At 55.3% G+C, this 26,437-nt stretch overlaps 1 protein-coding gene across 4 annotated transcripts in view; it reads left to right on the top strand.

Moving 5' to 3' along the window:
* Window positions 1–1,372: 1,372 nt before the first annotated feature.
* SRGAP3 (SLIT-ROBO Rho GTPase activating protein 3) overlaps window positions 1,373–26,437 on the top strand; it is a 59,508-nt gene continuing 34,443 nt past the window's right edge. For all 4 annotated transcript variants that reach the window (XM_065749895.1, XM_065749891.1, XM_065749892.1 and 1 more), the window contains exons 1-3: window positions 1,373–1,562; window positions 23,260–23,452; window positions 25,804–25,966. In XM_065749895.1, coding sequence (XP_065605967.1) covers window positions 1,496–1,562; window positions 23,260–23,452; window positions 25,804–25,966 — 423 coding nt within the window. In that variant the 5' untranslated portion in view covers window positions 1,373–1,495. The remainder of the gene's footprint in view (window positions 1,563–23,259; window positions 23,453–25,803; window positions 25,967–26,437) is intronic.

The following is a 26,437-nucleotide window of genomic DNA, read 5'->3' as shown; positions in this document are numbered from 1 at the left end:
TCAGCCCCACTCCGCGCACAGCTCTGGGTGTCCTTTTTCCAGGAGGCAAACCCTGAGCCGGGCTCCCAGCCGAGCCCCAGCCCTGCAGCATTCCCCTGCAGGGAGGGCTGCAATGCTGCTCGCAGCGCTGCAGGCTTCTGCTCTGTGAGGGCTGGGGTGTGTGCTGTGTCCCCAGGCTCCTCGTCCCCCCCGGCACAGGGAGCTGCAGTGCTGCTGCCTGGCACTGCTCTTGTCACCATCCCTGCTCTCACTGGAGGGGTTCTGCCAACCCCACGCTTCCATGGGGGGCAGATGTGCTGCCCCCCCGAGCCCTGCGCCCCATGTCTCCATGTGCACCAGGTCCCAGCACAGCTTGCTTGGCCCCTGTGCTGCAGCTGAGCTCCTCTGGCCCTGCTGGGGCTCTGGGGACGTGATGCTGCTGTGTGCCTTGCTGCTTGCCCTCAGCACCACGCAGGGTGCATCTTCTGCAGCACTGCTGCTGCCTCTGGCTGCTCCTCAGCCCTTCTGATGTCTGCCTGGAGCTGAGAATGCTCTTCTGTGTTGCAGGCTGAGGCTAGGTAAATTATTTGTTTAACAGGCTTGGTCTATTCTTTGCAAGCTGGCAGAATAACTGTGAATCACCAAATCCCCTCGCATTCATTGGGCTGCACAGACACCAACAAAAGGATTCATTGTGCAGAGCCGCGCTCCGAGCTCAGCTGGGACCAGGAGGACTTATGGAGCACGGGCACTGCGGCACAGAGAGCAGTGCGGGGAGCAGCGTGAGCCACCTGCGGACTGCTGCGTCCTTGTGCCACGGACATCTGCTCCGGAACCCCCGGGAGCTGCTCGGCTCGGCTCGGCCGCGTACAGCCGCCTCGCCTCGAGGGGCTGCGCTCGTGGGGCCGGGAGATGCGCTTTGCTCCGTTGAACGACGGCGCCCGCCGCGTTTGGGGCAATTCCGAACGGCTGCCCCAGGCAGAGGGCAACGCGGGAGCCGAGCGGGGTAACCGCAGCCGGCGGAGCTCTCCCACGCCCCTCCGCCGCGTTCCCCGCTCCTCTCGCGGCGTCGTACGGACACAGCCCCGCTCCGCTCCCGCTGCTCTCGCGGTACCCGACGCCATCGGCTCGGAGGGGCGGCACCGAGAGCCCGGCCGCTCCCAGCACCGCGCCCACGGCCCCCAGGGCGCCCGGCGTTACGGGGACGGGGACGGGGACGAGCAGCCGCAGCCGCCGCGCCCGCCCCGCGCCGCCCCGCCCCCCCGGCGGCCCCGCCCCGCCCCGCCCCGTTCGCCGCTCCCCGGGGCCGTGGGTCGGTCCGTCCGCCGGGGAAAGGCGCGGCCGTCCCGCCCGCAACCTGAGCGCGGGAGCGGCACGGTCCGCCTCGGTGCGGGGCGGGGCCGAGCAGAGCCGTGCCGAGCCGAGCCCCGCGGTGTCCCGGCCCCGCCAATGCGGCCCGCAGCCGGGTGAGGGCTGAGGCGGCGCGGCGGAGCGCTCGCCCGCGCCCTTCCGAAAGATGTCCTCGCAGGGCAAGGCCAGGAAGGACAAAGAGATCATCGCGGAGTACGATGCGCAAGTGAAGGGTGAGCGCTGCGCTGCGCTGCGGCGCCTTTGTGTGAGCGGCGCGGGGTCGGGGCAGCGCCGGGCAGAGCCGTGCCGCGACGTGGGGCCGCGCCGTGCCGTGCCGTGCTATGCCGTGCCGTGCCGTGCCGTCCCCGCTGGCGCCGCTGCCGCTCCCTCGGTCGCGGGCGTCCGTCGGGGCGCGGCGGAGCTCCCTGTGCAGCCCGGCAGGTGCCCGGCGCCGCGCGGGGTCCCGCGGTTCGTTTCCGCGTGGGTTCCTCCGTGTCGCTCTCAGAAAAGCTCCGGTCGATGTGCGTGTGCCGCCCGGCGGGGCCCCATCCTGCGGCTCTTATGTAAGGCGGCAGGCAGCGGTTCCTGCGGCCGTCGCCGCCGTTATGCAAACGCGGCTCTGCGGAGCGAAGGCGTCGAAGCGCAGCGCTGCGCGTCGCGGGGTCGGAGCAGAGCGCGACCCGAGGTAACGTCTGCACGGACCGACGGGCACCGAGTATCGGCTCCGCGCTCGTTCCTGTACAGCTGCGCTTGTCGTGGAGGGGTCGGCACCCTCTGAAGCATCACGGACCCTGCAGCCGTGCAGCTGGGAGCAGCTGGGAGCAGGCAGCGTGGGGGCCTCCTCTGTGCGGTGGAAATAGGGCATTTGGTGTCAGTAGCAAGGCGTTCACTGCCCTCCATCGTTTCGTGCATGACTTCAGCCTGTATTCATCGATGCGTCGCTCCGTCGCCGGTCCCTTCCCGCAGCAGCCCGAGTTGTGCCCTGCCCCGGGCTGCTCTGCTGGCCTCGTGGTGGTGGTCCTGCGCAGGCACCATTTTGTGATGTGCACGTCTGTGCTTAAGGCAGAGTTAATTAGAAACACAACGTACGCCTTCAGAACACGGAGCTGCGGCCACGCGAGCCGCACTTCCTTCCCTTCCGCGGAGGTCAGTGTGGTTGGACCTTGAGCTGCGGGCGATGGGTGCCCCGCACGGCGCTGCCGGGGGGGGGGGGGGGGGGGGGGGGACAGGGGCCGCCTGCTGACTCGGTGCCATTGTTTATTTTCTCGCATTTCAGCCTTTTGTAGTTGGCTTTGAAGAGTGATGTAACAGTCACAACACGCTCTGCTCGGTGCCAGTTGCCTTCCTGCTCGTGTGTAGTTCGGGCACACTGATGTTATCGCGCCGTGCTGCGATGCGGATGAGGATTCTCGCAGCCCGCGGTGCGGTGCTCTGCTGGGGGGATCCGGTGTCCGTGGCTGTGGGCGGTGCTGGGGTGCTGGGCCGGGCAGGATGCTCCGGGATGCAGCTGTGCTGGGGCTGCTCTGCTCCGAGAAGTTCTGCTGCGGGCGTCTGCGGCGTTTCTGTTCTTGTGTTTGTCACTGGAATATTCATGTGCCGCCATCAGTCCTGGCCTGACATCTGTCGTAGCCTCATGGGCTCCATATGTTGGATCATTAATGCCGGGGTTATGTATAAGGATGGTTTATTGCAGCACGGTGATCACATCTTGGGCTGATTTCTGGGCAGCAGTAGTGCAGGCAGAGTTTGCTGGTGGGCTCTGATCATTTTTTGGTACTGTTCTGTGCAAAGTTACGTCTCCAAAAATGTCCATTTTCTGACCAAGGACATCTGCTCTGCTCCTGCATCTCAGCAGCAGTTAACTCTGGTTTCCCAGCAGCTGAGGCCTGCAGCTGGAGCCCTGTGCCCTCCGGGGGTGGCCGCCTGTCCTTGGCTGTGTTGGGGTCCTGGTGCTCACAGCTCACCCCCGGCCTTCCCCCTTGCTCAGCTGTCCCCTTTGGATAAACCCCGAGGAACCTTACCCACGTAACTGGGCGGAAGTTTGGGTTCTAAGCACCTCTGGGCCCCCGCGTTACTGCAGCCTGCAGAGGACAGGCTGTGGGGCTGCGGTGCTGGCAGTGGGGTGTGCTGTGCCCAGCGGGAGCTATGGTTGCTGGCATACAGCAAACCCAAGGGAGCCGTGTGCCATCGTGTCACACAGCTGCTGTGCAGGATCTGGTTGTCACCCAAACCCTCGTGGGCTGTGGTGGGAGTGCAGGCACTGCCTCCCCGTGCCCTCCGCCCTCGGCTCAGGCTGCATTGCTTCCCAGGGCACCTGCTCACACGTGAGCAGCAGGCAGTGCTGCTGTGGATGCAGACGGAGGTGACGTGCAGTGGGCTGCCTCTGGGGTGTCATGTCACCGACGGTCAGGGGCTGCCAGCACATGGCAGTGTCACAAAGCAGCGTGGCGAAGGACGGCAGGGAACGATGTGTTGCTTAGGCTGACTTCAGAAAAGTTGTGCTGGCAGCGCTGTGCTGGGAACACCGGCAGGTAGGGGCTGGGGGACGGCGTGTGATGGGCGTGGGGCTGAGCCCTGATCCTGTGCACGGGGCACTGCTGCGTGGTGCGTGCACCATTGGTGTGGGAGCTGTGCGTGGCGTGAGGAGGACTTAACTGACCAACAATCTTCCTGCACAGGGGTGAGTTATCGGCCACGGTGTCTGTGTCTCCTTTCCCTCTCTGGAGAATTGTATCTTCCTGAATGTGCTTTGAAGAGACCATGGCTGTGGGTGTGTGCACACACGTGGGGCAGTGCGGGCTGCTGGGAGCACAGCAGCTGAGTGCAGCCATGGCTGTGGGGCTCTGATAGCACGGGTGTGTGTGTGTGTGTGTGTGTGTGTGTGTGTGTGTGTGTGTGCAGTGCCTGCGGCCTTGGGTCTTCATGGTAGGAGCAGATACCTGTGCCCTGCTGCAGGCTGCCCGCCCTTCCAGCTCTCCGCAGTCTTTGCCATCTGTCTGTGCACGGAGACCTCTCTGTTTCACCTCTCCTGAATGTGTTTGCTGCTGACAGATGTGGCCCTGCGTGGCTCCTGTCAGCTCTGTGCTCAGGGTCCTTGCTTTCCCTTCTGCTGCTCTGCATCTCTCCTCAGCTGTCAGGCAGAGCTGGCCTCCACCGGCAGTTCCCGAAAGGAGATGTGAAGGATACCTCTTAGGAGGCAGCTGTCCTCATGTGTCTGCCTTCAGTGTGCAGACAGGAAAGGCTGCATTAGAAATAGATGCTAATAAAGATATGGCCTCGTATTTACAGCTGCCACATTAAAGCTGCTTGCAGAATGCGGAGTTCGGTGGATCATATATGCAGTTTTAATTGGTCTGTCTGGCCAGAATGACAAACAAATGTGTTTTCTTCCTCATTACTCTTGACTGCATGATTTGTTGCTTTAAGTGCAGCAAAACTAACCAGTTTTAATAATGTAGACGGAACTGTCTGTAGTACGGAGTAGTAAATCTTGCAGAAAATAGGGCATGCTGTTGATTGGCTATTAAATTTCATATTGCTTCCTGAAGCTTTTTTTAATCCCAGCAAAATTCAGGTCACTGTATGATGTGTGGCTGCCTGCAGGGAGGCTGCAGTGGGCCCATGGCATCTCGTTCTGTCCGAGGCTGGCAGGTGAGGAGCATCCCTGGTGTCCTCAGGATGATCACCTTCAACCGGTGCAGGGTGGTGTGGAGGTGGGCTCGTACACACTGAGGACTCATAGCTGCTCTGTGAGCTGGGAGAACAGTAACAGTTTTGATTGATTTGGTGTTCAGAAATATAAAGAGGGCTTACAGACCTGAGGCCAAAGAGAACCAAAGTGTTTTTCCCATTTTCACTGGAGAACCACAGCTTAGGTTAATTTATCATTGCTTGTTAGCTCCATTGTGTCCTCTCCTATCGCAGCAGCTGCATCCTTTCATGTCTGTTCTCCTTTCCCCACACGATGATCTCTTTCCACTTTGCTGAGAAAATTTTGTGCAAACTCCCATTCCAGATTATTCTCTGGGACTGTGGCTCGCTCGGGTACCGCTGTGGGGAGGGGTCTGGACTTGGGGCTCAGAAAACACAGTGCCAGAGAGCAAAGTGCCTCTCTTGGTGCTGCCGTAGGTATCTGCCGAGGGCTTGTGGGGCCGTCTGCAGCAGAGGGACTCTAATGAAACCCATTCGTTCCTGCTCTTAGACTTCACAACAAGCACTGCGCTCGCCCCTTGGTCAGTGCCTCCCTTGCCAGCATCCCCTCACTGACGGTGTCACGCTGGCAGGGCTGTGTGAGGGACCCTCATTCTCCAGGGCCGGGAAGGACATTGCAGAGCAGAGGGGAATCTGGCTGTGATTTGTAATGGAGATGAACTGGAAAGCCTCTAAAGGAAACCAGCTGGATCTATCAGAGATGTCTTCTGCTATGCTGACACCCAGGGTGCTTCAGCAGAGTCCTGTGATGGCACCGTGTGACTCTGCAGGCGGCAGCGCCCGGCTCCTGGCCGTGCTGTGTGGGGTGGGAGCTGCAGCAGCAGCGTGGCCGTGTGGTGCTGGGCAGGCATGGCGTGCAGCAGCGTGGCTGTGGCCTAGGGGATCCTGTGGAAGCTGCTCTGGGACATGGAGGTGCAGCTGCACGAGCCCCTTGCTGGCTGGGTGAGGGCTTCCTGCCCTGCACGGCTCGGGCAGCTCCTGCACCGTCTCTGTCCCTTCGGAGAAAGAAATCTCCAGTGCAGATATGGGCTCTCCTGTCCTTTGGGCCCTAGTGGGCAGTGGTGGTGCTAGCGGTGCAGCAGCAGAACTGACGATGGGTTTCAGTTCGAACTTTGTCACTGTGACCTTCTTCCAATGCATTGAGAAATCAAAATTCAGCTGTGCTTGGCAGCGTGCTGCAGCAGAGGGGCCTCTGTTGGCCCTTGCTCTGCTTTGGAGGCCTGTGTTACGTCCTCGAGCCCCTGCCTTGAGCTGGAGGCCTGTGGAGCCAGGAGCGAGCCTGCAGTGGGAACCTCCAGCAACCCATACTGGTGGCCCCAAATTGGGCTTTGTAAGGGTTCCCGAGTGCAGCAGTGAGTAGACCGAGCAGTTAATGGTCTGAGCAGTCAGCCTGGCCTTCACAGTTTCGCAGTTCTGTGTCTGTGGTTTTGCTCTCCTGTTCTGCTGACCCACTTGAGGTGGAAAAAACCGCCCCTTTCAGCTCTTAAATCTTTTGTTGCCTGGATTTGCCTTTGTCTCGATGGCTGTTTTTCTGTCTGCCACCCGCGGCAGCCACATCAGTCACCTTCTGAGATGCATTTACCGCCTTCAGAGGCATTTGTAGTCCCACGGTGTGGTCAGTGAGTGCGTGGTTCAGTGAGCACCGCGTGCTGCTGCGTGGACACAGCCCCGAGGGAGCTGCCCTTTCTGCAGCCTGGCTGCTGCTGTGAGCCCAGCAGGCTTTTGCTATGTGGGCAGCAAAACATCCTCTTTAAAGAAATGAATATTTCTTACTAACAGCCATTGTGCTGTGCTTGCCCCACCTCTGTATGTTTTATTGGTGTGTATCATAGCAGCAAGGGAGGACACAGAAATGAGTAAACAGCATTAGCCCACGCGCTGACGGTGGTAATAATAGTTGATACCTATCATTGGTGACCTCCTTAGGGTTTCCAGTCTTCTCCCAGTGCTCCTGCTTTGTGCCTGCGGTACTTCAAGCTGTTAACGTCTCCCAGAGCCTGATCTGAGAGCTGTTCTCTGGAAAATGGGCCCGAGATGACTTATTTTGGTGTCCCTTTTCTCACCTCTGGAAGGCAGCTGCAGTGTGTCGGAGGGCAGCTCCAAGCAGCGTGTTGCAACACAGTGTTAGGAGAGGAAGCAGTGTATCAGCATGAAATTGCTGGGAGGTTGGTTGGCTGTGATGTTATTCCCCAGGCTGGGGTCAGCTCGGCACGATGGGGACAGCGTTTGTCGGAGTGCCACGGTGCTGTGGAGTGGTTCTGGCATGGAGCTGCCGTGAAAAATGGCACCATCAGCAGCACGGCAGCCTCACGTGCCAGGCTGGGGGATATACGGCCGCAGTATTTATCCCAGTGCTGTCATTACTCATCAGCGAGGAGGCAGCTGTTAGGATCCTATCCATGGCGGGGAGGGAGAGGTTCTAAATCATCCTCTTTGTTTTAAATCATACCCTTTGTGTTAAATCATCCTTTTCATTCTGAATCCTGCCCTTTGCTTTAGAACCAAGGAGACGTGGAGAGGTGCGGTGTTGCAGCTCCGTGTGGCAGTGGTGGCAGAGTCCTCGTGCTGTGTTCAGAGGGACCCAGGAGCTGGAGCTGGTGAAGGGGCTGCGGGGCTGCCTGGCTCACACACCTCCTGTACTGCTGCACTACGTACTGCTGCCATAGCTGATGGCTGCCAACGAGCAAGCAGTGTTAGCTCCGCCAGTGTCTTTCCCTGACTCTGAAGCCGTGCTGATGCCCAGGGAGGTTCCCCATGAGGACGCGTGGTGCTGCAGGCTGTGGGTCTGGGACATGAGAGTTGGGGAAAATTGCACCGCGTCTCTGCGTCCAGCAGCCTCAGAACAGAACGCACATTTGTGTCCTCACTCTTCTTTCCTCTGGAGTTAGGGAACTGCTTGAAGGAGGGAGGGGTGGAAGAATGTTTTACTTGTCTTTTTTGCCTAGGCCTTTGGGAGGAACTGTCATGTATTTGGCAAGGGATCGCACTTGCTATCATGCGTCTTGCTGCTTAAAGCAGCTCTGTAAAGTATTGCTGTCATGTCTGGAGAATTGAACTGCCTACATTCTAACACAAAATTATTGAGCTTCCCCACTGCACTTACCATTGCTACACATTACTTGTGTCTGTTGGATGGCTGAGAGAAGAGAGGAGGTTGCTCCTTAGGATATCCCTGATTCCTGGGTCTGTCCCAGCACCCCAGCCTCTGTAGGTGTATGGGAACTGCTGAATCACGGCCTGAACCACTGATTGACCACCTGAGCTGAGCACCAGTCAGCCACAGGGGCACAGGTGGAGGTGAATACCTGTGTGATTGGAAGGGGTGGAGCCTGGCTGCACCTCTCCCAAACCCCATTTAAGGGCTGACCACCACCAGGGAAGGATCTCTTCTTGGAGATCCCTCCCATGTGGAGTCCCCAGTAAGCCTCTGTCATCTCAAAGGTGAGCCATTTTCTTTTGCGTATTTTTTGTGTACTATATATGTAGACCTACTTAAATATGCCATCATCTATACTATTTGTTGAGTACCATCTCTGGGAATTATTTACCTTACAGTAGGGCAGACAGAAGGGGGATGCAGCTCTCTGGGGGAGGGGTTTTGGCTGTGGGCCCCTGGTTTGGTCAGCATGTGGGAGGCTGAGCCAGCTGGGGGGATGGAGGGAGGCTCGGGGCTGATGTCCTGTGCTGTTGGCATGGTCAGGCGAAGTATTAAGAAGGCTGAATACAAAGCCATGTCAGTACATCTGAGTTCCTGCCTTCTGCTTTGTTTCTTTGTGCACATTTTACTCTGTGATAGCTCAATAATTTAATCACTGACGTTACAGGAAAGCTTGTAGAAGAGTAAGCACTAGAGCTCTGGCTGTTGGTGCAGCGGTTAAAAGCTCCAGTGACACTGCTGTGTATGAGAGCACTGATATCTTTCTGGGGATCCATGTGTGTTGCTGCTTTGGGGTTCAGCTCTGCTGAGCGTAGGCTGCAGTACTGGGACGCCTTTTGATTTCTCAGGAGTGCATACTGAGTGCTTTGTCCTGGAGGTGGGCATGTTTTTACAAGGCTTGGGTACTTCTGCAGCCCATATCCCGTGCAGCTAATCCTGCTGAAGTCAGCACAGTCGAGTGTCACGCTTTGGGGCTGATTGTGATTGCTAGAGTGATCAGAGAACAGTTTCTGTGGCATTACACAATGGGCTGGCTACGTTACAGCTTCCCCCTGAAGCAGCAGAGCTCTGCTCTGAGAGGCGGTGGGGCAGGGTGAGCTGTGAGTACCCCTGTAGCAGTGCTGGAGTGTGGATGCTTTGCTGGGTCTTCCTCCAGCTGTTCTTTATTTCCCTCTGGCCGTGGCTGGAGTCCCGTGGGGTGCTCCATGCGGTCCCCTTCTTTTTTTAGTACTAAACTGAATGGTGCTTCTGCTGCTATAATAAAGAAGCTGGGATCTCTGCTCAAGGTGTGGGCGCTTGGGAAGTAAAGGGGGAACCTGAGGAGGGATGGTGAAAACAGTGAAAATAAAGTAGCAGTGCTGAACCGTTCTTAACTTAAACGGATCAGGTGAGTTGGGAAAGCGCGGTCGCACGGCAGGTCCTCGCAGAGCGTTTGTTTCTTGTAGCGTGCACTGCACGGTGCTGTTCTGAGGGATTCGTGCTCTAAAAGCGTTGGTTTCTGTGCAGTGCTTCTCTGCTCTTGACCTACTCCTGCTGAAATCCCTGAGGGGGCAATGAACAAACACTGCGAGTGAAAATGGCGTATCATAAACCCCTGAAAGTGAGACCGTAACTGAAAGCACTTCTGTCGTGATGGTGCCTGCGGGATGGGGCGGGAGATGCAGCCCTGCATAGCAATGACCGCCTGATGCTGGAGGTCTGTGAGGGGTGAGGGGTGGCTGAGCTGGGCTGGGGCCCTGCACACCCCGGCGTGGTGCTGTTGGTGTTGGCTGCGGTGCCCGCTGCTGCATGGTGAGGTGCCCCACACATCTGGGAGGCAGTGGGGCTGGGGCTGCCCCGGCGGTGCTGCTGGGCTTCCCTGCCCTCCAGGACGGCATCCTCGGGGCTGTCTCACGAGGAAGCCGTCCCCCTGCTGTTGGCAGCAGTTCTGCTCTCTGCTTTTGTCCTTCCTGCAAGTGCACTGATTGCATGTTGCGGGAGCTCTGCGCTCTTTAATTGTTGTTTGTTGTCGTGGGAATTGCTTGTTCTAAAACCAATTACGACCTGACAAATGGATCTGTCTTATTTACAAATACATCCATCTGGCTGTGGACGGTCTGCTGTCACTGCCAGGATAATGTCAGGCCTTCGTTGCCATGCTGAGCTCTGAGGGGTTCCCGTGCTGGCATCTCATCGCCCGTGGCCGTGTGATGTTCGCTGTGTGTTAGCACACGTCATGGGTAGCGTAGAGGGAAGTAATTTCTAAATTAATAATTTCCAAGAGAATCTATCGGGGTGCTTGGCATCCCTGGTGGTGAGGAGCTGTCAGCCTGTGTCGGCCACGCTGTCTGGGTGCTGCAGACCTGTGTCCTGGAAATCAGCTCTGGAAGGGCAGGAAAATGGAGAGAAATGGGTGTCTGGCATCAGGGCACTTGGGCTGAGAGCCCATCGCAGCATGTAGCTCAAACTGATTCAGACCTCCAGCAATGTTCAGTTACAGCTTTGATGGGATGAGCAGTGTTGTGACACAGCTGGCAGCCCAGCAGGGCACAGCCTGCGTGTGCTCAGTGCAGCATCGCTTCCTTCTGCCGGGGCCCTATGCGCAGAGGGCTTCAGCCAGGGAAAGGGGGAGGAGGAGTTAAAACTGGCACGGTTGTTTCAAAAGACGGCTGCAGGTGAGTTAGTCATTGTGAATACTGTAAGTGTGACAAACTCGGTCTGTTTTGGTTTGTGATTTATCTGGGAGACTTCTACCTTTCATGTTGAAAAATCTGCTCTTGCTGGCTGGCTGAGTGTGAGTTTGTAAGGTGGTGTGAATAGAAATGCAGGACGCAGAAGTCTGCTTTTGAAAACCTGTGCTTATGTGAGCAGGGCTGAGCCTGGGTGGCTTTGCATGGTCAGCCATACCATGGTTTCTGCTCCTCCCCATTATGAGACCTGTGCACCTGAGTGATGGGGAGCACTGCTGGGTGCTGTGACTGCAGCTGACCGTGGTTCTGTGCAGCGTGTGCTCGTGCTGCCTGCGTGGGGCAGCCCCACACAGGGCCGTGTCTGACTGCTGCAGGCAGCCTGGTGCTGCAGGGCGAGGGGCAGGACGCAGCCCTTCACACTGGGGGTTAAGTTTTGCTCCCAGTTTTATATCTAAATATAAAACCATTTTCTTGGGGTCCGTGCTCAGGCTGGAAGAGCACCCAGTGGTGGCTGTGGAGCATGTGGGCCTCGTTTCATGAGGACATCTGTGGGTAACCAGGGCGCTGGTGGATCCCAGCTCACTTCTGTGTTCAGATGGAGCGCAGGACAGAGCGGGCGTCCCTCAGAAAATGGAAGGGTTGTGTGGCTTAAGGTGTTGTTGCTGTGATTAGCGAAGAATGGTGCTATAAATCTCTTTTGTTCTCTGTTACTGTTCTGTGACTGAGAGGGGAATGTGGGATTGTTTGGCTGGACCTGGCGAGCAGGTTTCGGTGTGATGGATGGTGGGCTCTGCTTCCACAACTCATCCGTCACCGGGGTGCACAAATGGAAAATGGGGAATGCCTCAGTTCATTGGCACACGCATTTATCACCCTGGTTGAGGCGGTGTCATCCATTGCATTGGCTGCCGTGCTCTGTGTGCTACGGTGAGTTGGTAATCAGAGAGATGCGGCCTGGCCTCAGTGGCTGGAAATTCCAGAATAATGGAGAATGAGCAGCTGTCAGAGCACGCCTGAGCCTGATGAGAAGGGGCAGCTCGGGGAAGCAGCAAGCACAAGGAGAGAACTGCTTTGGAGAAACTGTGTGAGTGCCTTTGGAGGTCGGTCCTGTCCTTTGGGAGGGAAGCAGTGGCCGTGCTGGCTGTCTGCCCGAAGCACCCGATGGGCAGTGTGAAGTGTGCTGCTCACATCCACACTGCGGTTCACACCTTTGCAATGCTGTAGATGAGGATGGGTCTCCAGGCTTCAAAATGTGAGCCTCATAGGTGTGGACATTGCAGGCAGTGTCTGAGACCTCGCCTGCAGCAAGGTGGGCCCTGGGGACATGGTGGCTGCAGGGAGCACAGCCCCAGCCTGGTTCAGCCTCTTGTCATCTTAGTGCTGTCTGATAAGAATTCATAGACATGAGTCCTTCTGTGTCTTGCTTCTTGTAAAATCAAGTCACTGCAGTGTATTCGTAATCCTCCCCAGCAAGGCGGTATCCTAGGGCAGTGCAGATGTGAAGGTTCTGTGTAGCTTTGGTTTTCTAATGAGCACACAATTAAAATAATGATGGGCTGGATTTGTAGTACTTCATATAATTGGCTAATGCCTTTCCTATCATGGTGGCAGAATATGTGTCATGACTCTGATGGGGTAGCAAGTGGAGTTTGGACACAGTCCCAACTGCAGTGTGTTGTAAGCAACATCCTCGGGTGTGTGGGCATCACGGCCCCACACTTCTGGCTGTGGTCGCTGCAGGAGTTCTGCATGCATGCAATGAGGGCACAACTGTCCTCTGTGCTTCTGTGTCCCTGTTCAGTGATGCTCCTTTAGCGGAGAGGATGTCATGAACTGTTAGTGGCAGTAAAACTTGCCATTTTCTCCTATTTTGCATTTATTAGCATACGCTAATTATTCATAGAGATAATTACCCTTTACCAGTTCACATTAATTTAGATCGCTTTTGAAAAGCAATCAAGAGGAGCAGAGAATGATAATACATCAAAGTGAGTAAGAATATGGCACAGAAGACGTGCCGTGTCAAAGCAGCGCTGCTTTCCCTTCCCACTGTGTACTGGAGCTCAGCCGGATGGTCGGTGCTAAAGGCTGGCACTTAAATGCATGGTCCATCCCAAAACTACGTTTATGCTCTTTGTCTTATGTATCTCTTCAGTAAGGAAAATGTGTCTTACAGCAGCTGGAGATAGCCGAAATCCCCACTGTGTGTCATTCTGCTGTGTAACAAGTTGCTTGCCTGTCACTGAGCTGGTAGGCTTACTTCTCTGTTGTTTTTGTTATCAGAGCACCTGAAACTTGAGGCTTCAGTGGGTCCTTGCCTTCCTTGGGCTGCAGGGATGGTCGCTGAGGTCTGCTCTTCGTTGCCATGGTCAGTGTGTTCTGTGTAAGGTTGCCAACAGCAGGAGGGGTCTGACAGTGCACGGAGGTCTGGGAGAGTAACTCCCAGAGAAAGACAAGGGCTGGCAGGGCTACGTCTGTGTCCAGGAGCAGGACGAGCCGTGCAGTGTGGATGGAGCCTCGTCCAGTGCTGGCTGCCAGGTGAGGGCTCCCAGCAGCACATTGCCTCGCTGCATCTTCCCTGCCCTGCCAGGGTGAGAGCAGGGTGGTGCTGGGGTGCAGTGCCAGCAGTGGCTGTGCTGCCGGAGCTGCTCCAGTGCAGGCTGACACTGCTCCTGCAGTCACCACGCTGTGCTTTCTGCCTTCTGTTTATTCCAAGCACCAGTGGCAGGATGTGATCAGAAAACTGGGGCTTGGTGCGAGGAGCACTCGGAGCGTGTTTCCATCCAGGTACAACGTTTTACATTAAAAAAAAACAAAAATCTGCAGAGAATGTAAGGCTGTGAGGAAAATACAGCTCTCTAGCAGAAATCTGACCAGCTTAAATTGTATTTGTAGATGAGTTGGCAAGCATTGGTGTGCAGATGCAAAGAAACAAGCAGATTCTGAGCTTTTCTCCATACCTTGGGGTCCAAGTGCACGTGTCCTTTCAGTGCCTAGGGTGGTTTGGATGCTGTGCAGCCCAGGGGGGACACAGAGCTGTCAGCACATGGCCAGCACTCCATTACCACGGACGCCTTTCTATTTCCAGCACTGTGGAGGGAGAGCTCAGGGTGCTAAACATGCCCCCTGCTGAACAGAGCTTTAAAGCAGAAGGTGTTGAGTAGGGCTGTGTGTGCTGTGTTTGGGAGGTGCAGCATGTGGTGCTCACCTCTTCCAGGACGTGGTCGGCCCCAAAGAGTGGGGACACCTACAGAACTGTTTCCTTCTGAAAGTCTGATCTGAATAAATGACACGGAATTGGGAATCTTTTATTTCTGAGGAATAGATGGGGTAAGGGATGGATGTCGGAGAAGCCCGCTCTGAATTCCAGGGGATGTTGTTTGCTCAGTGTGACCCCAGTGGCAGGCCAGCAAGTTCAGGAGGGCTGGGTGTTGGGGAACAGCACGGAGCCAGCGGGTGTGCTGGGATGTGTCTGCACGGCCCACATGGCTTCAGACCTCTTTGTGCTTGCCAAAATTGCAGCAGTGGTGGTTTTAATGCTAATTGTTCATCCTGGGAGAGCTGTGCTGGGGTGGGCACTGGTGGGAGAGCCCATGTGTGTGCAGTGATGGATCTTTGAGTTTCTAAGAACTTGTCTGGAGGAGATGCTTGCTTTTTGTTCCCTCTGCTTCATTGTAAGGCTTTTCTTTATGGTGGAAGCATCTGGTTCCCTTTGTGTTGTGCTTCCCCCATCTGACAAGGGGGCTGTGTTCTGGTGTGAGAAAGCAGAGCTGTTGGGCAGGGCTGTGCGAGCAGGGTTTTGATGTGCTATTGCTGCTGAAGATGATCTGCTGGGGACACCCTGGGATGCACTGTGCTGTACTTTGCAGGTTGGTGCACACCATCACTGCTCTGCTCCTCGCCACAGACAGCTGCCGTCAGTGAGTGGCAGAGGTTGGTGCTGTGCTGCCTCTTCGTGCCGTTCTGCAGTGTTTCCAGCACACAGGGATGTGGGTTCTGGCAGTTCCTCTCAGCCTTCACGTTCAGTGCTGCTTGCCCTAGACAAAACCCATGGCCTCACACAGCTGGTGTGTCGTGGGGGCTCAGGGCTGTGCAGGGGCAGGTGCTGCGTGGGCCTGGGCCCTCCTGCACGAGGCCGAAGCTCGGGCTCCGGGTGGGTGGTGGCTCATGAGTCCTTTGGCAGCAGCTATGCAGATTGCAGCCTGAGCTTATTTTAGAAGAGCAGAAATCAGGAGCAATTAGCAATCTGGTTCAGGAGGAATTTATAAAAAGCAGCCGCAGCGCTGCCGCATGCAGGGGGCTGGGCTCAGTGCTGCCTATGGGCGTGGGAGCTGAAGGCAGCACTGCATTTCTGTGCTCGTGTTGCTGCAGGCCAGCGGCTGAAATAAAGCTGTGGCAGATAACCGATACGGGAGCTCCTGGGCTTGTAGTGTAAGGAAATAAATTAGTACAGAAGAAACACTGTGGTGGTGATGAGGGGAGGGTGTAATGTGCAGCTGTACTATCACTGCAGGGACAGGAACAGCCGTGAGCCGGTGCTGGGACGTGGCAGGACATGGGCCAGCACCATCCCACCCTGGTGTGTGTCTGTCCTCAGCTGGTCCCTCCTCCTCAGCATCTGAGGATGCATCGTCTGGGAGGAGGAAGAGCTCTTGTGCCGCAACAGGATGTGTGTCTTCCTTTGAATTGTTTGTCTATCACCATCTGGTCCTGTGCCCACTAATAAATGGAGCCTGGGGTGCTGGGGAAGAGGGTGAGGAGACAATATGCCTCACCGATTTTCTTTGGAGGAGGAAGTAATGTGATCACTTGATAGCAGAGGATGTGATGACTCACGTAAAGTGAAGCGGTGAGGGTGATTATTACCCTGCGTGGTGGGTGGCAGCTGCACAATCCAACCATCCCGTAAGCTGCATGTTATTAGCCTCCACTTGGGCTGTCTGCAGCCTGAAACGCACTCAAGGTCTGTAGCTGGTGATGAATTCATCATGAATTTGTGAAGCATTTGGGTGAGACCCTGCCTGGGAGCCCTCTGGAGACCATTGCTCTGCACCTGCTGGCTTCTCCATTGTGTGCTCTTTGCCTCAACACCCACATCCACCTTCTGCAGCACAGTGGTGTCCGATATCAGAGTTTTTTTCCACCTGGATTGGGGTTGAATTAAAACTAGACCAACACGTAGAATGAGCAAAACTTCCTCCTTGTTCTTTAAACTGCTACAGAGCACAGTGCTGCTGTCTGAGCTGATCACGTACTCTGAAAGGGGTCTCCTTCATGTAGGAGATCTGCCGACTTGGATCAAGGAGAACCATCAGTCCTCTTTAACCACAGCTGTAGCAGGCACACCGTCACGGCCTGAAGCAGTGATGGAGCACCTGGTGGGAAGGCAGGGCAGCCAGGATCCAGCCCTCACGTCAGGGTTGACAGTGGAGGTGAGGGGATTTCTCTGGAGACACCTGAGGCCTTCTGGAGGTTAGCCTTTATTTCTGTGCCTACAGCTGTTGCATTTCAGCAGTTCCCCACATGCTGCACTCTAGGACCGTGCTATTCTGCGGTGATTGCTGTGCTTCCATCACTTCCCAGCACCTCTGTGCCAAGGGCTGTGTCTGCAGCATGGGATGTGTGAGGGTGGTCTCAGATACAGAGGATCCTGGGATCGTTGGGGCTGCATGGGACATTCAGAGGCCGTGCAGCCCAGCTCCCCAGGCCGTATGGGTGAGGCACTGCTCTCAGTGGCAGAGGTGTGTGAGTGCTGGGGCTGGGTGTGCTGCCAGCCCTGCTGTGGGATGCCTGGGGAATGGGCTCCCGAGGTGAAGGCTTTGAGAGTTGGGGCCCTCCGTAAAACCCAGACCTGGTTTGGTGTTGCGAGGTGGAAACTCAGTCTTTCCACTCCCTATCTTTTCCTGGCTGCTGTCGCTGCTCGCGTGGTCTGAAGCTGAGCTTGCAGCTGTCAGTAGAGGGCTGTGCTGTCGTCTCCTCTCACCGAAAGGCACTGGAAGATGAAATCCCTCCTTATCTGTATGCTTCTGCCGTTTCCAAGCTGGTTGGGTATGAGGACAGCGTTGTCTTATTGTTCACAGTGTAGTTTTCTTATGCTGTTCCCATATTATGCTTTTCCTGGAAAGGAGGTCCCCATTTCTGGAGGTGTTCCAGAGCTGCAGAGATGTGGCACTGAGGGGCGTGGGCAGTGGGGTGGGATGTGGGGGTTGTGGAGGACTTTCCCAGCCTTCCTGGTTCTGTGCTTCAGGTGAAGTTCAGGCAGTGCTCAGGATGTCCTGCTTTGACGGTGCCTCTGGCTCCCCCTGCATACATCTGTTCTCAGCAGTGACGCTTCCAGGTGTTCAGTTTGATCTTTTCCTGGGAGATGATGCCCATGTCTTGAGTTTCAAACCATCTGAGTCAGCGTTTCAAACACTGAGCCAGGGTTTGGAACCTGCTGAGTCAGCATTTCCCGGGGATGTCCTTAGTGGTGTGCAGGTGTGGTGCTCAGGGTGCTCTCAGGGCAGCGTGGGGATGGGTGCAGTGTTTGCTTTGTCATCTGTCCTTGGTCCTTCTCACATCTTGAGTGAACGCAGCAACCAGCCTGCTTGGCTCTTGCTTTTTCCTGCTTTAACCAGTCCCTCTGGATTTCTTTCTTCTTCCTTGCAGTGCTGATGAACACAGCGCGGAGTGGAGCAGCTGGTGGTTGGCCTCCCACCTTTCCTTCCTGCACCCACCTCTGCAGCCCTGGCTTTCCCTGCCCAGTGAAATGAGTGACTCGTGCCCTCTGGAAGCTGAAGTCTCTTGTGGTTATATTTTTCCTTCTGACAGTTCTGCTGAGTGGCACAGCAGCACAGGGCTGTGGTTGGAAGCATCTGCCTGGGCACTGAGCTTGGGGATCACCCCTCGCACTTCTGCACTCTGCCTGCTCCTCTGCCTGCCTATACTGCTGGTTCTTCTGAGGGAGGGATGTTTTCCTGAACCAATGTCCGAAGCATTCCTGCAGCTCTGTCTTCTCCTTCTGGCTCTGGTTGATAAGGGATTGGCCTAACTTAGTCTGGGAAGTGTTATCCTCATCTTCTTTTTTGTTGATTTCATTTTGTTCATACAGGTCTGTGTCCTGCTAACGTGCTGTTGTTTTTATTACATCAACACACTTAAAAACTTTGGAACTTTTTTCCTGGAGGGTTTGACTGCAGCTGGAATAAAACCCTCTTGTGGAGTGGGCAGGGCTGAATCACGTGGCTGGGGTTTCTCGCTGTGGTGCGAGGGGTATGCATGCTGATGTAGGCAGGGAAGGATGGCAGAGGATAGCCAGGTGTGCCTGGAAGCTCCCTCCCCTTTGCTGGCATTGTCAGGCTGCTCGGGGTTTGTCTGCAAACAAGACAAACCAAAAGGAGCTGTGCATTGCAAGTGCTTCCTCAGTCTGGCTCCATCGTTAGTCCTATGAAACATAGCTCTCAGAATATGGATGCAGTCAGTGCAGGGCAGTGTAGCCCAGACAACAAAATGCATGGGAGAGTAATTGAGGTTTACATCTCTGTGCTGCTGGTGGCCAGACAGAAGTGGAGACACGTGCCACCAATCCAGAAGTCGGACTGTGGGGGATTCACAGGAGCTCAGGGCAGCTCTTGGGCTGTCGGTGTGCAGCTGCAGTCACTGTGCACAGAATACTGGTTCTTAGCACAGAACTCCTTTAGCTGTGTGTACACCGCTGTCTCCTGGGAAGGAAAAGGACTGAAGGAAGAATGGAGAAATGGAGTGGCTCCAGGGGTAGCTTAAATACAGAGAAGCCGTATGTAAGTCGAACAGTGATGTTGAGTGGTGTGATGGGAACGCCTCGCGGTGGCCGTGCAGTTGCCAGCAGTAGGTGTTATCTTGCTGCTCTGGGGTGCTCAGAAGGCGATGAGTTTCTCGTGGTAGCCTCACATCACAGCAGTGCTCGCAGACCTCGTTCACAACCCCGTCTCCTGCTCGCTGCCTTCCAGTCTGGTTTGGAGATGGTCTTTCTGTGCCAGAATTTTCTTTCAAAATCCTGGATTGTTTCTGGCCATCGTGGCAATCCGTGTAAAGAAAGAAGGAAAGTTGTTCTCCAGAACAAACTGTGGACCACGCAAGGAGGAAAGCATCGCACGTGGAGACCGAAATGGAGGATGGTGATGTCGTGGCAGATGGGAGCTTGCATTGCTGTGCAGGTTGTGGTGCTGAGCAGCGCTGTGGGAGTGTGGGGTGCAGCTGCTCCCCTCAGCCATCCCTCCTTCGATCCTCCTGCTGCTGGAAGTGTCCCCAGGGATGTCAGTGGAGCAAGGATGCTTCTTCCATTACTGGGAGAAATGGTATGAAATGTCTGAATTCTGCTGTTTCTCCTCTGTTCTGCAGTAATGCTGAACGTGTTGCCAGGTCCTTTAGAAAGCAGTGTAGTCATCAGTGCATGGAGCTCATTATGGGCCTGGTTTGGAAGCTCAGATGTGCAGTCGGTTCACTTTGGGACCAGTTCTGCTCGTGGATTTGTCTGTTGTTTTTTTTTCCCCCACATGATTAGATTTGTTCTTACTAGGGAAAAGCATTGTTACTCTGGGGTTCAGCTTTTAAAACTGTACCACAAAATGCAGCTGAAAGAACTTCCCTTTGCTGATTTTCAGGCAATCCATAGCGTGTAAAAAATGCTGGTTTTGTCTGTGGCAGAAGGATGGTGGCCGTCCTCAATGCTGCAGGGCACTTCGGGTGCACCTGGGCTGGCTGCTGGGCTGCTCCTCTCTGGTTGCTCCTTCCCATCTTGTGCACTCGTGGACTGAAATCCTGCTGTTAAATTTAACATAACTGCAACACAGCATTTACATTTCTCATCGGACAGCCTTTACCCACGGGAAGTTTTGGTCTTGAGGGTTGGTTGGAGTTGATGATAAACACGATTTACCCCCAGTGCTGCCCAGCAGGCAGCCATCGAGCAGAGCTCCCAGGATGGGCCTCGCTCTGCTCTGTGCACCGAGCTGTGCTGTGGGTGGGTGCTCTCTTTTGAGCCAGCTTGCCATCTGATATTTGCAATAAACTATTGAGGCTAATCACGGTTGTGAGGAAAACAACAGCTTTTGTTGCCAAGCTTGCTTTTGTGCTTGTCACAGCTCAGTGGGGTGAAGCATTTGCCCAGGATCCGCGCTGTGGGGCTGTCCCCTATGGGGTCAGTGCAGGTGTGGTTCTCCTGGGCAGGTGTCACAGCCCCTTCCCGGGCTCTGAGTTTGCTTCACCTTTGTTCTTTGTGTTCATAAGGCAGTGAGTGTTGCTGGGCCTCAGAGGTACCTTCAACGCTGACCACTTTTCGGTGTTTCTTTGCTTGTTTGATGCCCTGGTTGTCTCCTAGGTGTGTAAGACAACGGAGAAGATGTGGCAGAGCTGTCCCACTGTCTCAGGGCAGGGAGCTCTGCTGGCCATGTGTGTCCCTCTCCTGGGCTCCAGAGCAGCAATATCTGCTGTTCTGCCCTTTGCCAGCGCTGCAGGCCTCGCTGGGTGCACTGCTCTGTGTCACATTGCCTCGCTTCCACACGGGACCATAGTTTCTAGAGCAGCTGTACACTGCTGACCCGTACCGTACTCTCTGTTGGATGGTAGCATCGTTTAGTTTGGAGGAGACCCATACGGTCATCAGGTCCAACCAGCACTGCTGTGGTGTGTGTCCCTGGGGCTGGGAGCCCAGCTCTTGTTGCTTTGAGGTGGGGAGCACTGGAGCCAGGGGTTACTGGGAGATGGGCAGGCTCGTGGAACGCTGCTGTCCTGCTATGTGCTGCTGAGGGATGAAGTCTGCTGCACTGAGCTCGCTGGGAGCTCTGCCACAGACTCAGCTGGGGCTGGAATTTCAGCATGATGTTTGTGGATGTCTGAAATGCAGAGTTCCTCCTGCCCAGGAGGATGCATGTAAATATATATATCCCTCAACTATGTGAGGACACGGCACTAAGGGAATAGTGAGAACAGATACTGCTGGTAAAGGCTGCATTGTACTGGTGGCAATCATCTCAGGTTTCACTGTTAGATTTTAGAGAGATGAAACTGTGTGGAAAATAAACCTCAGTGAAGTGCGGGTGGAGCTGGTTGAGCAGCAGCGCGTTAATGCTGAGCTGGAACCGAGCTGGGTTCGTCCTGACCTCTCCACTCAAGCATGTTGCTGGTGAAACGAGGGCTCAAATTGGCCACAGTTAGTCCCAAAGAGTTTTGTTCTTTGTTAAGTACTGCATCATCTGTGTGGTCAGAGGTTTGCTATTTGAAAGCATGTAGCTGTGCTCCGGCTGTGTGTGTCCTGCCAGTACTGTCCTTGCTGGGGAAGGGGTGAAGACGAGCGGTCCAGGATAGGAAAGAATGAGGTTCACCCTGATCTGCTGGGCAACACGCCTGCATCAGCATGGCCACGCTGCTCTGAAGTCTGCAGAAGGCCGGGGCAGTGCCTTGCTGCACTCCTCAGTGACATGCTGGTGGGTCCCTGACCGCAGCCCCCGTGTGTGGGGCTGGCTGTGCTGTGGGGTGTGGGCCCTGAGCTGCCCCATGTTCAGGGGAGCAGTCAGCAAGCCATGTCAGCAGCACAGGGTGCAGCTGCTCCGTGTCTCGGCGGGTCCTGCCATTCATCCAAGAGCTGCTGCTGAGCCTTTGTCCGCCAAGGAATTTTGTTTTCTCCGATATCCCTGCCACTGCATTTCAGCAGAGCCGAGGAAATAATTTTCTGCCTCTCGTCCTGCGTTGTAAGTAGCAGGAGCGCTCATACTGAAAGCTACCTTCGTGTAAGGAGGACCAAACAAACCAGAGAGGAAAGCAAATGGTGAAAGCTGAGTGCCCAGCGGGGAGCTCTGCCACACTGGCTGCACAACAGCCCGTCTGGGGGTTAATTGGCACTGTGGTTCTGTGTATTTCGAGTCAGAGCAGCTCATGTGGAAGTGGGACTGGCCGTACAAGTTTCTGCTGTGCTTTGCTTTCCTGCATTAATTACACCACAGCCCTTAATTTTATTTTTTGCTGTGAACCTTTTCCATGTAAAATGCAGCATCAGCTCCTGCAGGTTGGTGTCCCCTCCCTGCACTGCTCGGCCTCGAGCTGTGTGCGTCAGGAGGAGATGGGCTGGAGGGATCAGGGCTGGGGAGAAGGAGCAAGAGAGAGAACTGAAAAGATTGGAGCAGCTTTATTGGTATTCTGCGTGTCTCTGTGCGTTGCCATGTCTGTTAAGAACTGTTCTAGAAAGTGCCTCAGGCTGTAATTCTCTGTGAATTGAGAGCTGGAGATCAGAGCTGTTTTTAAAAAAACCTCTATCAAATGGGCTCAGTGGAGCAGAGAGCTGCGAAGCAGTCCTGTGTTGGCAGCAGCAGGAGTGGGAATGCAAAATCCATATGGGACGTAGTGAAACTTGCACTGACCTTGTGTGGGAAGGAGGCTCTCGTCAGCGGGGAGCGTGAAGGCTTTCAGGGTTTTGTCGGGAGCTGCACTGCTGTGCCCTGTGGGAGCGTACCGGGGCTTTAGGAGGCTTAATTCAAGCTGCTCCATGCCCAGTGGTGCTCGTGCATGGCAGCAGCACGGTGCACCAGCTGGCATTGCCCCGTGTGTATCCTGTCCTACCCCATGTGCTGGGGCTGTGGGGCCGGGGCTGCACGTGGCTGTCCCTGAGGTCCCTCTGCAGCAGCACCTGAAGGAGTGGAGCTGCCCTGCCTGCGTGGCCTCTGTACAGCCTTTCCAGCACATTCACTATTTCCAAGGTGCTGTGTCCTTTTAGGTGACTTTCATGCAGCCTGCAGCCCCTGGTCCCGCTCGTGCTGCTGTTCAGTTAAGCAGTGATGAGGTTGCTGCGGGTGTCCTTGCTCAGAGCACCGAGCTCACCTGGCAGGCTCTGCCCGGCCCTGTGTTTGTTACAGGAGGAGATGCTGGAAAACAACGGTTCCTACAGCAGCACCTCCTCCATGTGAGATGTCTGCTCATTGGGGGAGCTCAGAGCTGTCTGACTTGTCTCTGATTTCCTTCGGTGCCTTGCATGGTTACTGTTTCTGAAATTACCAGTTCAGACTGCGGCGTGGAGTGAGGGCTGGGCAGGACAGCACAGTGCTGCGGCCGTGGGGCTCTGAGCCCTTCAGGCTGGTGCTGTTCTGGGCTCTGTGGCACTGGGGCACCACTCCTGGGCAAACTGTTTGTCCTTTCTGTAGGCATGTGTGGATAAAGCGAGAACATCATCAGCCTTGAGAGTGGCAGCTGAGCAGCTCTGCAGGCCGGGTGCTGTGTGCTTACGCAGATGCTCATTTTGACAAAGCACAAGTTTTTAATGTGAATTTCTGCAGCTCTCATCCTGTTTCCTTCGTCCCCCTTTGCACTGACAGGCTTGCTCTGGGGCGGTGGGGCGGTCCCGTGTGCGGCTGTTGCTCACCCCGTTCTCCCTCCGTGTGCCCGCAGAGATCCGCACGCAGCTGGTGGAGCAGTTCAAATGCCTGGAGCAGCAGTCGGAGTCACGGCTGCAGCTGCTGCAGGACCTGCAGGAGTTCTTCCGCAGGAAGGCCGAGATCGAGCTGGAGTACTCCCGCAGCCTGGAGAAGCTGGCCGAGCGCTTCTCCTCCAAGATCCGCGGCTCCCGTGAGCACCAGTTCAAGTAAGTGCTGGACTGGGGCGTGCCACACGCTTCTTTGGGCAGTGGAATAAAAGGTGTTGGAGGCAGGTGCTGTTCTCTGGGAGCTCTGGGTCCTGTTTGGTGCTGCGTGCAGTGCGGCCCCTTCTGTAACCTGGGCATTATTCTGTCATCGAGAGGTCAGTGTGTGCCACACTGCAGACAGATCTGCTTTCAGGCTTGGAAGCAGCTTGCAGAAATGTAATTTACGCTTCTTACAAATGAAATGTGTTTTCTATGTAAATATGTCAAAACAAAGTTTTGCAATGGGAAGTATGAGCTGGATCTGGAATAGTGTGAAACTGGAACTCGTGGTGAACACTGCGAAGCCCTTGGATGTGTGAAGACGCACAGGTTTGCAGCAGTGGCCTCTCTTGAGAATAAGTGCACTCTCAAACATGAATGGAACAGGAGAAATTAAACCCACCAACCCTTGAGGCAGGATGTGTGCCCAGTGGGGGTGGAGCTGGGGGTCCCAGGACCGGTGCTGCTGTGCCATGGCCCCACGTGCTGCCACCACAGCACTGCTTCCCTGCAGCACTGACATTCCTGGCCTTTGTCCCCCAGAGCTCTCATCTCTGACAGCTGTGTCCCTGAATTCAGCAGAGAGTGCTGAGATGAACCAGGTGTCACTCAGTGCATTGGCCAATGTGGATGCAGCCACTTTCCTTGAGTATGGAGATTTTTGCCTGTCAGATGCACTTAGCCTTGCTAATCCCTGACTCTTCACAATCTCTGTAACCTCCTGTGATTATTTTTTTCCCGTTTCAACTGCAAGAACAGCAATTTCTGCTGTTACATTACTAAATCCTATTTATTCCATATTAGTAAATCCCATTTAATCTGTTTACGCAGTCTCTCTGGTGAGCAAGGCTTTGCAGGTGACTCTTGCAGAGCTCTGCTCGTAGGGCCTTGCTGTTCCATGCTGCCTGCTGCTCCCCAACCGTGCGTGGAGTGGGCTGCGTGGCAGGGCTGGGCAGGGTTCATGTGCCTTGGTGCTGCCAAGGGAGCTGAGGCACAGCTCTGCTACGTGTAGGAGAAATGCTGTGCTGTGCCTGCAGGTGACTGCAGTGCTCAGGCACCTGGGCCCAGAGGTTTGTGATGGCACTGTGGCCTTGGAAGGTCAGCTCTGCAGTGCTGCTCTGGACGTGCAGCCAAGCTGGCTGTGAGCAAAGAGCCCTGGCAGAGCTGAGCAGAGGAGGCAGCGCAGGCGGAGCGCTGGCAGCGAGTTGGCAGCTCCTTGCCTGGACAATGGGAAGAGCTCTATTTCAGTTGTGTCACGTTTGAGAATGTTGGTTCACTTTATTTGCTGTTAATCCTAAAGATAATACACAGAAAACCCGTGCAGCTTCGTTTCAGCGTTCTTGAAATGAACACTTCAAAACCACTTGCTCTCAATGAGTTATGTTAGCAGAGCTCCCCTGCTCAGCACTGCGTGGGTTGGACGAGCACCACAGTAAATGCTCAGCACACATCAGTGTATGGATTTTGTGCACAGACACCTCATGTTAGCATTGGATTTAAAACATTTTATTGAGCACTGTTTAGTGGACTAAATATGGTGTAACAGAGTGCGTGGCAAACGGGTTCTGCTCTGCAGTGGAAGTGAGAGCTGCATTAATAGAACTGAGCAGGACTGTGCTGTGCTTGGGGCTGGAGGGGCCACGTGGGTTCCTGCAGTACCTCCCGGGGAGCAGCTCACTGTTCCTGGCCTCAGCTCCATCCAGGGCTGTGCTCTGCATGGCTGTGCTGCTTGGTGAGGTGGTAGTGCAGTGCCCCAGGAGGAGCCAGGAGATGGCTGGGGTGAATTCTGTAGCACTTGTTTGACTAAGGAAGAGTGGGTCCCTTCCTTGACTTTGCCAGAGATGAAATTGGGTTTTGTTTGGCCCTGCCTCCGTATCTCATTATGGGTATTTGAGCCTCAGCTGGGGAGTTGAGGTGATGGCTGACTGTTCCCTGAGCTGGGAAGCAGGCCTGCAGAGCACCGTGGGGTGTCTGCTCTCACCCCGCTGTGTTTGCAGTGTCAGCCTCCAGCAGACCCCCACCTATTGCTGGGGCTCTGTGAGCAGCCAGTGCGTGGGGCTGGCACAGCCCTCTGCTCACTGCCTGCCTCGGGGTGTGGGGTGGGATGGGGAGGGGCCTGACTGCACATTCCCACTCTCCTCCTGGGTGTTAATGAACACCGTGGTTCTTTGCAGCCTTTGTGTCTGAGAGATGGAGCTTGGGAAAGCCGTGTGCAGGACGGTGCTTTAAAGGGCTGACAGCATCCGCTGGCAGGCTGCACGCCTTCCTGCCTTCTTCCATGGGCCATTCTGCTTTCTTTCAAATCCCCATAGGAAGGATCAGCACCTCCTTTCACCCGTGAACTGCTGGTACCTGGTCCTGACGCAGACCCGCCGGGAGAGCAGGGATCACGCTACCCTGAATGACATCTTCACCAACAACGTCATCGTGCGGCTGTCGCAGATCAGCGAGGATGTCATCAGGCTCTTCAAGAAGGTAATGCTGCTGTGCTGGGAGCTGTGGCCTCTGCCCCATATTGGTGTGGGTGGATGTAGGGAGCATTGATAGAGAGCAGAGAAAGCAGTGAAACTTTCTAAGTCACCACTCAGTGAGAAAACCAGAGAGGAGCTGGAACTGTAAGCATCAGAGTGTAACTGTGGTAAGGCAGGCACATAAAATCCTGCAAGGCAGCTTGCTAACGACATAAAGCTAATAAAAATGCCTCCAAAATGGCAAGGAAGAAATGGGCCACGGGATGTGAAGAAGAATAGGTGACTGCAGTGCAAAAAGAGCAGGAGGTAACAGCCAAGGGCCGGGTGGCTACATCTAGGTGCTCAGAATGGAGATCTGTGGAGATCTGCCTGGGGAAACAGCCCCAGCAGCGGATCCTCGGCTGGCTGAACTGCTGGAGGGTGCTCCAGAGCAGAGCAATGCAAGGGGCTGTCGCTTGGACTTCTTTCCAGCACT

The sequence above is a fragment of the Cyrtonyx montezumae genome, unplaced genomic scaffold (genome assembly GCF_038088225.1).
Source record: "Cyrtonyx montezumae isolate F1298 unplaced genomic scaffold, pur_monq_1.0 scaffold_6, whole genome shotgun sequence".
NCBI classification, from domain to species: Eukaryota; Metazoa; Chordata; class Aves; order Galliformes; family Odontophoridae; genus Cyrtonyx; species Cyrtonyx montezumae.
This window is presented reverse-complemented; position numbering and strand designations above follow the sequence as displayed.